This window comes from Primulina eburnea, chromosome 1 (assembly GCF_022965805.1).
Source record: "Primulina eburnea isolate SZY01 chromosome 1, ASM2296580v1, whole genome shotgun sequence".
NCBI lineage: Eukaryota > Viridiplantae > Streptophyta > Magnoliopsida > Lamiales > Gesneriaceae > Primulina > Primulina eburnea.
The window spans coordinates 62,441,786-62,453,888 of record NC_133101.1 but is presented as its reverse complement, the minus strand read 5'-3'; the positions used below and the strand labels follow the sequence as shown (position 1 = coordinate 62,453,888).

The following is a 12,103-nucleotide window of genomic DNA, read 5'->3' as shown; positions in this document are numbered from 1 at the left end:
AATAAAACATACGACCATTGCTTTCAAAACTGAACAAAGAGGGAATCATATAGCATTTGACTAAATTTGTTCAAAACAATAAATAGAAAGAAATAATAATAAAAAGAATATTGTTCTTAACAAACTCGCAAAAGCCGTTTTACGGTATTAATAAATTTCTTAATATCAAACGATTTCTACAACAATTATAGATAGGTAATAGATAAAATTGGTGACGTAACTTTAAAATGTGACTAAAATTTTCTTATTCTAAAAAATATATATCAAATTATTAAAAAACAAAAACAAAACAAAACACAATACATATTGCAATCAATCTAAAATAACATAAAACAAACATAAACCCATTAAAATTTGCATTGAACTAAATGATAAAAACTTGTGTGAAACGGTATCACGAGTCGTCTTTTGTGAGACAGATCTCTTATTTGGATCATCCATGAAAAAATATTATTTTTTATACTAAAAATATTACTTTTTAATGTGAATATCGATAAAAATATTTTAACTCATCAAATGATCAAATGATGTACCAAAACACGCCCTGCTTGAAAGTTATATATCGAAATAATGCAATAACATGCAAATTACACGATTAAAACATATCGAGATAATCTATATTGTTTGACCATACAAAATGTCTAATACATGTATAATCAGCAGTGCATTCGAAACAGTCTAAGAGAGAGAGCAGATAAAAGCTTTGATATCATCGTAAAGGGCTTGAGCAAATTTGGGATCAAACACCTCCACCCCATGGTGCCCTCCATCAATCCACTGACCTATCACGTGCACGCCGCGTGACTCCAGCATCTTCGCAAATTCCTTCTGTTTATCGATCAATGGGTCTCCTCCGTACCCTCTCACCACACTCACCGGCAGCCGTCCGATATCACTGTCGTGGCAGCCTTTCACTGCCGGGTCGCAGTACTCGTGCCCTCGATCTGCGTTCTCTGGCAATGCCAGTGACCATAAGAGATCCGATGCGTGCAGAGGAATGACGTGATTGTCCTTGAATTTGAGCTCTGATTCAGTCCTCGACACCGCACCGAAGAAGGGTTGATTCATGATCAGACCCAAGATTTTGATCGTTGGCTGCAGATCGAGGTCCAGTGAGCGGAGACACGCGTGGTACACCATGTTCCCCCCCGCGCTGCTGCCCATCAGGAAAACCCGAGAAAAATCTGCGTATTCTTTCATCCAAGGGTCGCAAGGATTGCTCTGGACAGTTAGTGCTTGGTTTTTAACCCACATGATGGCTTCAACGGCGTCGTCGTACGCCGCGGGGAGGCGGTGTTCCGGCGCGAGACGGTACTCAACGGAGGCGATCAGGGCAGGGATCTGAGCCGCCATTTTAGCACACGAATCGTGAAAGATGGTGGATGTGGCGCTGAAGAACACAAACCCGCCGCCATGATAGTAGATGACTATGGGTATTTTTGATGTTGGAGGAAGGTCCGAGGGGCGAAAGAGTCGTATAAAGGTGTTGTTGGTTGGGTTGAGAGGAATGTCTTTGTAGAGGGCCTGATCCGGAGATGGAGGGACGGTGGGGATTGGCTTGAGCCTGGTGAGTGAGCCGTCGGGATTCCGGACGAGATTGAGGAATTCGTATGCGTTTTCCATGGATGGAATCGGTGAATTGCTACTATGTTGCTCGGCGGACATCGTGATTTACCCGAATATTGGGAGCACCAAGAGAATCTGTGAAGATATTTGTGCGCTGTGTGGTGTAGACTGATGAGAATTTAATCAGTGGATCAAGTTGACTGACGTTCATCCATCCGTTGTTCGTGCATTTACTTACTGCCTAACTAATTATAACCATTTGACTTCGTCGTCCAGTTTTCTTCCACATAATCCAACGATATACACAACCATATCAAATAAGAAGGCCTCCCCTCCCAATTCCCATAAATAAGTTAGTTGATGGCCGTGCATAATATAATAGCATTGAAGGCCGAGAGGGGGAAAATAAATGCACTCCCACTCACTTTCCCAAGTCCTAACCACATTGTGACCGACACTAGGTTATCAAGTCGATGCTTATTTTTTCAGAACGTCCGGAGATTTCATTCAATTCACAGAGAAGTTGCACCTCACAAAACCTGATGTTGCCGAAGCTCTTGTCCAATTGCTTAACTTTTCTCAGTACACTTTGATACGTGTGCCAGGTCCATCCAGGCCCAATTTTTTCATGACTTTTCAACATTTATATCTAGTATGTCTTAATCAATTATATCACGCTGTAATGCTAATAAAAGGCAGAGAGTATATAATATATTAAGTATATTAAACAATACTCAGATACAGTGATATCTAATAAAATTTTAAACAAATTACATCAAGATGTGAATAGAAGCTACTTATTGCTGATCTCACTAGAAGTTGACAATTGATGTACAAGGAATTGGAACTATAAAACATATTGTTTTGGTTGTACTAAAGATTTTGGAGAATGTTAACTGTATCCGAAGTCAATGAGATTCTATTTTTATGATGATATTGATATTCCGAAGTTAGGTTGCTAACTAAGATAGATTGGAATAAACCTCTCCCTTTTGTTTAGAAAATAAACGAGAGAATTCGGTAACGTTTCTGAATAAAGCACATAGAGTAGTTAAAAAACAAAATTGATAAATTTCTCATTGAACTTCAAACTTTCCATATCCAAAAAATGGACTAAAGAACGAGCAGATGCTTCACCACATACGAGAAAAGCAAATAAGAATCATGAAACTAATCAGAACGAGTTTCATGCGGATATTGCAAACTAATGACAGATTAAATCCGTAAAACTTACTAGATTCAAGAACATAATCAAGTCTGTAGAGGCTTTGCACGTCCATTTTCTGTCACGAGTCCCACTCCGGTACCAATACCTGTCCGACCAAACCAACTCGAGAACCGACTATAGAGGCCGCGTCATCAAGGGCATCCATTAGTGCTCCTTATAACTCCATCTTCTTTCAGTTTCTTTCTTTCTTCCAAGGTTTTCTTCTCATCTTCGAGGGCAGCTAGCTGCTCTTCCTTGTTAAATTCATGATATGACACCTGAAAAGTTGAGCCACCACCCGGTAAGAACACAATATTTTATCCTTGTTAAATTCATGATCGAAACTGTCTAGTGGACTCTGCTAGCAATTACTCGTATTTATTCCTGTTTTATATAAGTAGTTCACCCAGAATCCTTGGACACATTCTTGTAAAGTTATTTACACCATTTCCACAATCCTATATCAGATTTGTAAGAGCATATAGTGGATTTATCTACCTAGTCGGGTTAATCTTTTTTCATAAAAGTATAGATGAACACAGATAATTGCTTGTAGAACCCATCTGCCAGATTTTTTATCCGAATTACAAAGTGCTTACCTGAATAGTAACTGTCCCTCGATCCTTCCTATCTTTAATTTTAAGCATATCAAGTGATGGTAGCATGTTCTAAAAACAAGACATCTAAATATTCTAACCTGCTCAAAAACAGGGGAAAGATATCCATTCTGGAAAGTTTTCACCGCAGATTTTGACCAGATCATCCATGTAAATTTTTTTAGATGACTTGATATTTCACTGGGGTTGTCTTATATCGAGTAAACTTTATATTAATACAGTATTTTACAAATGATATTAGTAAAGTAAATTATATTGTACAAGCTATGTCCGATAGAGTCGTTCAAAAGAATATTAGTATGAAATATCAAATTCATTAATATTAATCTACTCCATTAATCGAGACACCCAAACATATTTACATTTTTATATCTAATGAAGTTTTTTTTATTGTATTTTAAAGTTCTTTTTACCGTAAAACCTTTCATATTTATTGGAGTGCAAGGTTACCCAAAATTTAAAAGTCATGCTGAGTTCGGTAAAAAGTTCGTTCGATGTCGTTCGTTAAATTTATCGAAGTCGAGCTTGACAATTTATCGAGCCAAGCTAAATTGAAATATGGAAAAATAAGATTGGAAATTGATAATATATAATATAAAAATCGTGAAAATAAATATGAGTCTCTAAAATTTCAAATTTGGAGGTATTTTTCTTTGTTTTCGAAAAATTACATTGTTAAATAAAATATATATTCGATTATAATGTTTAGGGGAAAATAAACTTTATTTTAGCGGTCGAATCGTTTAGTTTTTTGTCAAGTGATTGATTTCTAATAATATATCGGATACATATTTATTTATTTATTTTAAAATGTATCATATTTTGTTAAAAAAAATTAACAGTAGAGCTTTTTTATGAAACTATATGTCTCTGTGTGATTAATCACATCAATTTAAGCGTGAAACACTACAAAAAAAAAAAAAAAACATTAACCGTCGCTAAAAGGGTAAAGCGACGATTTTAACGACGGTTTGAAACTCCGACACAGAAGTGCGCGTCGCCTTCTCAAAGCGACGATTTTTGAACACACGTCGCTTAATAGCGACGGTTTATTTAAAAAAGACCGTCGCCTGTTTATAGTAGCGACCGTTTATTAAAACGGTCGCAATATATTACGACGGTTTATTAAAACCGTCGCAATATATTACGACGGTTTATTCAAGCGTGGCTAAAAAAGCGACGGTTTATAGTAAATCGTGGCTAACAAAACGACAGTATTTATTAAACCGTCGCTTTTTTTATTTCGCCTATATGTTGACGGTTATAGAAAACCGTCGTAAAATTTGCTCGCAAAATTTGCGACGGTTTCCGTAAAAACCGTCGCTAAGCTTTCCGTTTTTTTGTAGTGAAAAAAGTAGATGCAAGCCATGGAATAAAACCCTTGTTTTTTATATATAATTTTTTTGTTATGGATCGTACCTATATATATATCTTTTACTATTTATTAAGTTTAAGCATATTAGAATAACTGTTTTTGGTGTCTTTGGTCCGTTTTTTGGTTTCCCTATTTTGCCCCTATTTGATATCAAAATTACATTTTCGTTTTTTTTTTTAATTTCAAAAAACATTTTTGTTTTTATTTTTTTTATTACAATTATTCAAATAGCACTTTAGTACCTCGATAATTGTCAAATTTCATTTTAGTCCATAAATAATTATAAAAAAAAATTGTACACACACGCACCGCGTGTGCAGAGTAGCTAGTATATATAATTGTACCACAACGATTGAGATGATCAGAGATGTCATATATATGGCCTTAGCAAGATCAGGGATTATTTGAAATTTCATATTTTCAATTTTAATCCATTCTTTTTGGCAATTTTTGTATTTTTAATCGGATGTGCTAAGGAAACACTACACAAGACGATATCTCATCAGCTTTGCAGTGGTTCTATATTAGGGTTTGTTTCATCTTACCCGTGCAGGCAGCTGATGCAGTGGTTCTATATTAGGGTTTGTTTCATCCTGCCCGTGCAGGCAGTCAATGAACGGCCCGGATCACTCCACATGACTGATCCAGGCCCACCCCCTGTAAAAAAAAAATTGACTCGGAAAAATTCGAGCCGTTGGATCGATCCCTGCGGACAGTGCCCGCAAGGGTAGGGTCGAACGAACCCTATATTAGTGTCATATCAAGAAAAAGAATACAATTATTAAAAAAAAAAAATTACTAGATACATTAAATTAAAATTTGATAATATATATGATCAAAATTGAAAAAAAAAAAAACAAATATAATGAAAAAACAATTTTCCTTGATGTTACTAATCAAATTAACTGAAGTTATTTTATATTCGTTTGGTTGGAATCATTGGACTTTTAAAATAGATCATACTGGACCAAAAATAAATAAATAAATAGATCGTGACAATTGCCAGCGGGGAATGATGGCAAATGGTCGTCTATAATCTAATATGATTATTTATTCTTTTAAGATTATAGTTTAATTATTAAAATGTAATAAAGTTGATGAAAAAGAAAGATTTTGGTTGGAATGCAGTCATTGTCCCGATTATAATTCAAAGTTTAGATTGTAGCAATAACTAGTCGAATAAAATTTTAGGCTAAATAGCCTGAAAAACAAGTTAATTAGATAATTATATTTAGTATGTTTTGTGTAAGAGAATCATTCGAGAAAATATTGGTAGATAGAATTTAACATATAAGATCGTATAATTAATCATATATGATCTACCTATAGCCGGATTATATTATTATTTCTCTTTTGCTATATACTTTTTTAAGCCATTACATTTATTTTAATATTTGTGACATTTTCATATTAGGAAAGACATAATCCTAAATGTGAGATCATGTATAAAAAATGTCGAGACCATTAAAATACATAGACTTTAACAATCGAGTGAGATATAAAATCTCAAATGTGATATTTCTAAAAATTGTAGATATCATACAAACATGTAGTCTTAGCAATCCTCGTCCTGATAAAAATTATAAATATTTTTTTCTCTCGATCCCGTTAAACGAGTGTCGGGATCCCGTAGGCCGTAACATAAGGAGATGATGTATATCTCAATAAATAAAAAAAATTTAATCCATCAAGCTCTCTAAGTATTAGACACACCAAATTTTCAATGTAAAAATCTATTTTTTTTAAAAAAAAAAAGACTCAGTTATTCATAAATCACGAATCAGCTTAAACAAAAGTTAAACATATCAAGCAAATTCAAGCAATTGTCTTGATTAATCCAAGTCAAGAATTAGTTAGGAACATAAATTCAATAAATTTGCTGGTACGTTACAAATTAGTCTATGAGTTCAATTTTATTTACAAATCAAGAAACTTAACAAGAGATTTCCTCTCATAACGATAAATTAAGTGTGATATCTCATGTCCCACATCTTAAAAATTAAAAATTTAAAATGACTTTATGATTGGCTTACAATGGAATTTTATAGTAAATTAGGTTAATCATTTTTGTAAAGCGATGATGAATACAAAGTAGTTGTTATATGGGTCATTGTATAGTCACACAGACGCAAACCCGAGCTCGGGACCTGACATTAAGAATTTAAAATTGTGAACTGTTAATACCCAGATATCGAAACTCTCAATTTTTCAATTGATATTAAATAAGTAATAAACGAGGATTTATGTTACGAAAATATAAAATATGCGAAATGGAAGACGAGATTATATAATCAAAATAACTAATATAATATATTAATGGCAAAAACTTGTGTGAGACGATCTCACTGATCGTGTTTGTGAGACATATATCTTATTTGGGTCATCAATGAAAAACTATTACTTTTTATGCTAAGATTATTACTTTTTATTGTGAATATGGCTAGGGTTGATCCGTCTCACAGATTATGATCAATGAGACGGTCTCACATGATACTCACTCTATATTAATAATACGGGTCAAGAATCTCTTCAAAGGGATGATAGATCTGGTTTCACGGTAAAAACTTGTGTGAGACGGTCTCACGGGTCGTATTTGTGAGATAGATATCTTATTTGGGTCACTCATGAAAAAATATTACTTTTTATGCTAAGAATGTTACTTTTTATTGTGAATATGGGTAACGTTGAGTCGTTGACTCGTCTCACAAATTATGATCTGTGAGACGGTGTCACATGAGACTCATTCTTGGTTTCACATGTTACAAAATTCTACAAACTTGTGAATCAATTGATGCTCGAGAGGATATTGAGAAGATCCAAAATGTTGAGATTTGTGTTATACTTGGATCAAAGAAAACTAGTGCCCACAACTCGTTATACAACATTGAGAAGGCCACGTTAAATTGAATGTTATTTTAGAATGTCATTATCAACTATTGATGAAAATGATTTAATTTATGATATGATTAATTGAACTGATGCTATCTTTTTGGATATCCGATTCTTTTCTCAACATTGGTCAGGACGAAAAATCCCCATAACTCGTTTGAGAAAACGGTGGGTCGGGATATTTTCGAGGCTGAAAATGAGATGAGATTCGACACGAGTCTATATTTTGGAGATTTTGCCACCCCTAATTTTATCTCAGAAATCCACAATGTTTAGCCTTTTTGAGATCAAATCATTTAAACAAAACATAATTATTTAGCAAAGAAAATGATTACTCGTACCACATCGCAAAAAAAGCTTCTTGATAATAAGAACTACTAAAATGGCTGCGATACAACTGGGACAGCCTTGAGAGATATGGTCTTTTGCAGAGAGAGTCCAAAACTTTCACTCATGTCCAGTTCTTCGGGCTTTAGCCCTCCATCAAGTTCCCAATCAAAGTTATGTACCAAAGTAGCAACCATTAGGTGCACCATACGATTCGCTAGTGGCAAGCCGGGGCAAGTTCTTCGACCAGCACCAAATGGGAGGAGCTCAAAATGCAGGCCCTTGAAGTCCGTTTCACTTTCTAGAAACCTTTCAGGGGTAAATAACTCAGGATCCGACCATGTACTAGAATCTCTCCCGATTGCCCATACATTAATGATGATTTGTGTGTTTTTAGGGATGGTGTAGCCATTGATTTCTGTATCTTCTATAGACTTGTGAGGTACCGACAAAGGGCCAGCGGGATGAAGCCTAAAAGTTTCCTTCACGACAGCTCTCAAATATGGAAGTCTTGAAATGTCTGATTCTGTAACTTGTTCATTCTTTCCGATGACTTCCCTCAACTCATTTTTAACTTTTAGCATTTTATCTGGATGTCTGAGTAACTCCGACATAGCCCATTCCACTGTGCTTGATGTTGTATCTGTACCTGCCACAAACAAATCCTAGTACCACGTCCGAAAGTTAGAAACAATATTAGACAAATTTAACATACCATATACCTGAAAAAAGTCACGAGTCAGCCTATTTATACTTCAATCGTATTCGAACGGCCGAATTGGCCTCGCAAGTAAATGGAAAAATTGAACTATAAAAATCAAAATGATCGATGACATTTGAAGATCAACTTGACGCGGAAGCAACTCAGCAAGAATATATTAGCACATGCTAAGTAGAATAACCGAACCGGTCACCTCATGAATTTGTTACTCTTTTTCCCAATCAGAAATAAAGTAAAAGAAAACCAAATCAAAATAAGTGGAGCGTTCATTCAAAATGGATCATCATATATAGTAACACCATTAATCACATAGCAATTCAAATTTGTTTCCCAAATTTCCAACACGAGAATCAGTTCTAATTTACTCACCAGAAGTAGATGCTTAATATCAAGAATGCTCAGTTCAGAATCATTTCTCTGATTAATGTCCAGTAGAGATTCTAACATATCACTTTTCCTAGTACCATCCACCGATATTCTTCCCCTCATTTCCAGCCGTTTTACAATTATTCCCTCAAATATATCGAAACATCTCTTGAAGTAAACCGTGCTCTTCCTCGAAATCCCTTGCGGGTCCAACGCTCTAAACAAGGGAAAATAATCCGTAAGATTCGGCTTCCCAATAATCTCCATTATTCCCCACACCAATTCTTTGAGTTCTTCAACCGAATCCGAGTCAAAAGCAGCGAATTCCTCGGAGAAAAGGGTTGCCGACATCAGATTAAGCGACGTCGTAAACGCAGCTCTCCCGATATCCACAGCCTTGCCATTGATGCAGCAACCGTGCACATACTCGCACAGTTTCTGCAACCTATCCCTCCTCAAACCCTGGCTCGAATCAAGACTATGCACCGAGAACATCTGCTCTTTACATATTTTGCGCAACTTCCGCCACTGATTCTCCACCGGAAGCCACACCATTGACAACTTGTTGTGATCCAGCGCGTGTACTGCGCCGGGGGCATTCCGGCTGGAGAAAACTTGATCGTGCTTTTGCAGAAGGATTTTGGCTATCCCAGGAGAGGATACAACTACGGTTGTTAATCTTCCGAGTTTCAGATGAATCAAGGGGCCGTAGACTTGGGAGAGTCTTGCGAGAGATTGGTGAGGTTTGTCTCCGAGTTCAAGAATGTTTCCTATTATTGGATATGGGTTTGGTCCTGGGGGGAGTTTGCATGGTTTCCTGGATTTTGATTTTAGAATTTGAAGAAACCATGCCCAGACTGCGATAGAAAGGAGCAGGATACTTGAGAATATTATATCCATGTTTCTGCCTTGGAGAACTCTTGAAACCTTGTTGATATATACAAATATGCATCATATCAATACATCAATCGTGTGAAAGTTAAAAAAAAAACGACACGTAATCGGCTTATCGCGAACGTTTGGCTACCAGTCAACTTTAAATATTAATTTTATGTATAAAATATTTATTATATATTATATTATATTTTTGGACCCATGGTGACTGGTTTGTGTGATACTCAATCCAAGAATAAAAGAAATTTCAATATTGTATAGGTATATGATTGTATAGTTAAAAGAAGGTTTAAACATATTTAATATGTATTACTGATTTCAATAACATGTTTTTTTGGAACTCATAGTTTAAAATCTCAAAGTTAATAGTATTTGACTTGAGGTAATTATCAGATGCGTGACTCTGAAAAAGTGACATAAGTATGATGAAAAAACTCGTGTTGGTACGAGATATATGTTGAATCTGAAACGTTACAATTTGCAAATTATTAAATTAATTCAAGATTTTATCGAGCGCACACCAAATTCTGTCTGTGAATCCGAAAATATATATTTAATCCAAAATAAAATTTAATCATAACTAATAATATTTAAAAACGACACAGAAATTTCCTTTCAGGTATCATATTTTGAGTTTGTGTCAGTCTTATAAAACCCGATATTAATTACAATCAATGTAGAAACTTTTCATAATAGTCATCTCAGCCTCCAACCCACTTCTGACTTCCTTCGAATTTTGTTATATTTAATTTTTTTTAAAATAACACACTTTTTGGCTCAAACCTTGTGGGAGTGGCCACATGGGGATCCCTACCTATTAATTTCGATTGTCAGCCTTTTTTTAAATATTTTTTAAACAAATCTATTATATATATATATATATATATATATATATATATATATAAAATCATAAATCTGATCTTGAGTAATAAATATATTTAATATTTTTATTTATTTTATTAATAATTATTTAAAGATTGTAATTGAAATTGTAAATATTTATGCAAATATGATTTTTGTACCCCTTCATCTAAAATTTCTAATAAAATTTTATTTTTAAATAAATTATACTCATAAATTAAATGAAATAATTTAAAATATTTATTTAAGGAATAAGCATTTATATTATGTGAATAAAATTGAAAACGTATTTATTAATGTAAATAATAATAAAGATGACTGCGTGAATAATAAGATCAGTAAATAATGAGTTTTAATTTTAAAATAAATGAGGAACAAATGAAAATGTTCATATAATGGCCTCGTTCTTTCTATGTACTAGTATACCGACGCACACATTGCGTGCTTATACAATATTTTTTATAATTCATTTGATTTCTATTTAAATAATAATAATAATAATATAATTATAAGAAATACTGAGAGACTGTACTCCAATTTTGATTTATAAATTAAAAAAATAAAAAGAAAAAAAAAGTAATAAAAAAAAGATCTTATTAAGAATTGAACCTACAACTTGATGGCTTAAAAACAAATACTCTATCCGCTAAATTATATGTAGCTTAATTAATATATATACTTATTAAAATAGACAATGATCTTAAAAATTAATTACTTTAAATGTTTCAACATAATATAAATATTGTAGATAGTATAGACGTGGTTTGTGTTACCAGCGACCCTAACGACCAAGTTATGTATTATGATTCAGCGGTCAGAACTTAGAGCCGCACAACGTTGAATAATATTTTATATTTCTTTTGATTTTTTTTTCTACACAAAGATTTCCAGAAAAGTGAGTTGTAACTTTTTGGAAATCTAGTGCAAGAATTGGTATACTAATATACTTGTCCGTAAATACATTTGATGTACTTGTAATATCACTCGATTAAAGAAAAAAAAAAGACATATTGATTTAAAAATGTTAGTAGCTTCTATTTCATTTTGTAAAGTCCGAAAAAGTGCGAACAGTTTGGTCGTCATATGATAGACAAGGTGCAAGCGAAATCAATACAAAATTTCAATTTTCTTTTGAATAAATGAGACGGTCTCACGAATTTTTATATGTGAAACAGATCAATCCCACCGATATGCACAATAAAAAATAATATTTTTAATATAAAAAGTAATAATTTTTCATGAATGACCCAAATAAAAGATTCGACATACGAAATTGATCT

The 12,103-nt window shown here is 33.7% G+C and overlaps 2 protein-coding genes across 2 annotated transcripts; both read right to left on the bottom strand.

Moving 5' to 3' along the window:
• Positions 1 to 587: 587 nt before the first annotated feature.
• On the bottom strand, positions 588 to 2,181 carry LOC140838840 (probable carboxylesterase 8). The gene has a single exon (XM_073205439.1). The coding sequence runs from the start codon at positions 1,663 to 1,665 to the stop codon at positions 679 to 681; it is 987 nt and encodes a 328-aa protein (XP_073061540.1). The 5' UTR covers positions 1,666 to 2,181; the 3' UTR covers positions 588 to 678.
• Positions 2,182 to 7,925: 5,744 nt separating this feature from the next.
• Positions 7,926 to 10,008, bottom strand: LOC140838831 (cytochrome P450 76T24-like). The gene is made up of 2 exons (XM_073205430.1): positions 9,072 to 10,008; positions 7,926 to 8,646 (listed from the first exon to the last, which is right to left on the bottom strand). The coding sequence occupies exons 1-2, from the start codon at positions 9,966 to 9,968 to the stop codon at positions 8,032 to 8,034; spliced, it is 1,512 nt and encodes a 503-aa protein (XP_073061531.1). The 5' UTR covers positions 9,969 to 10,008; the 3' UTR covers positions 7,926 to 8,031.
• Positions 10,009 to 12,103: the final 2,095 nt, after the last annotated feature.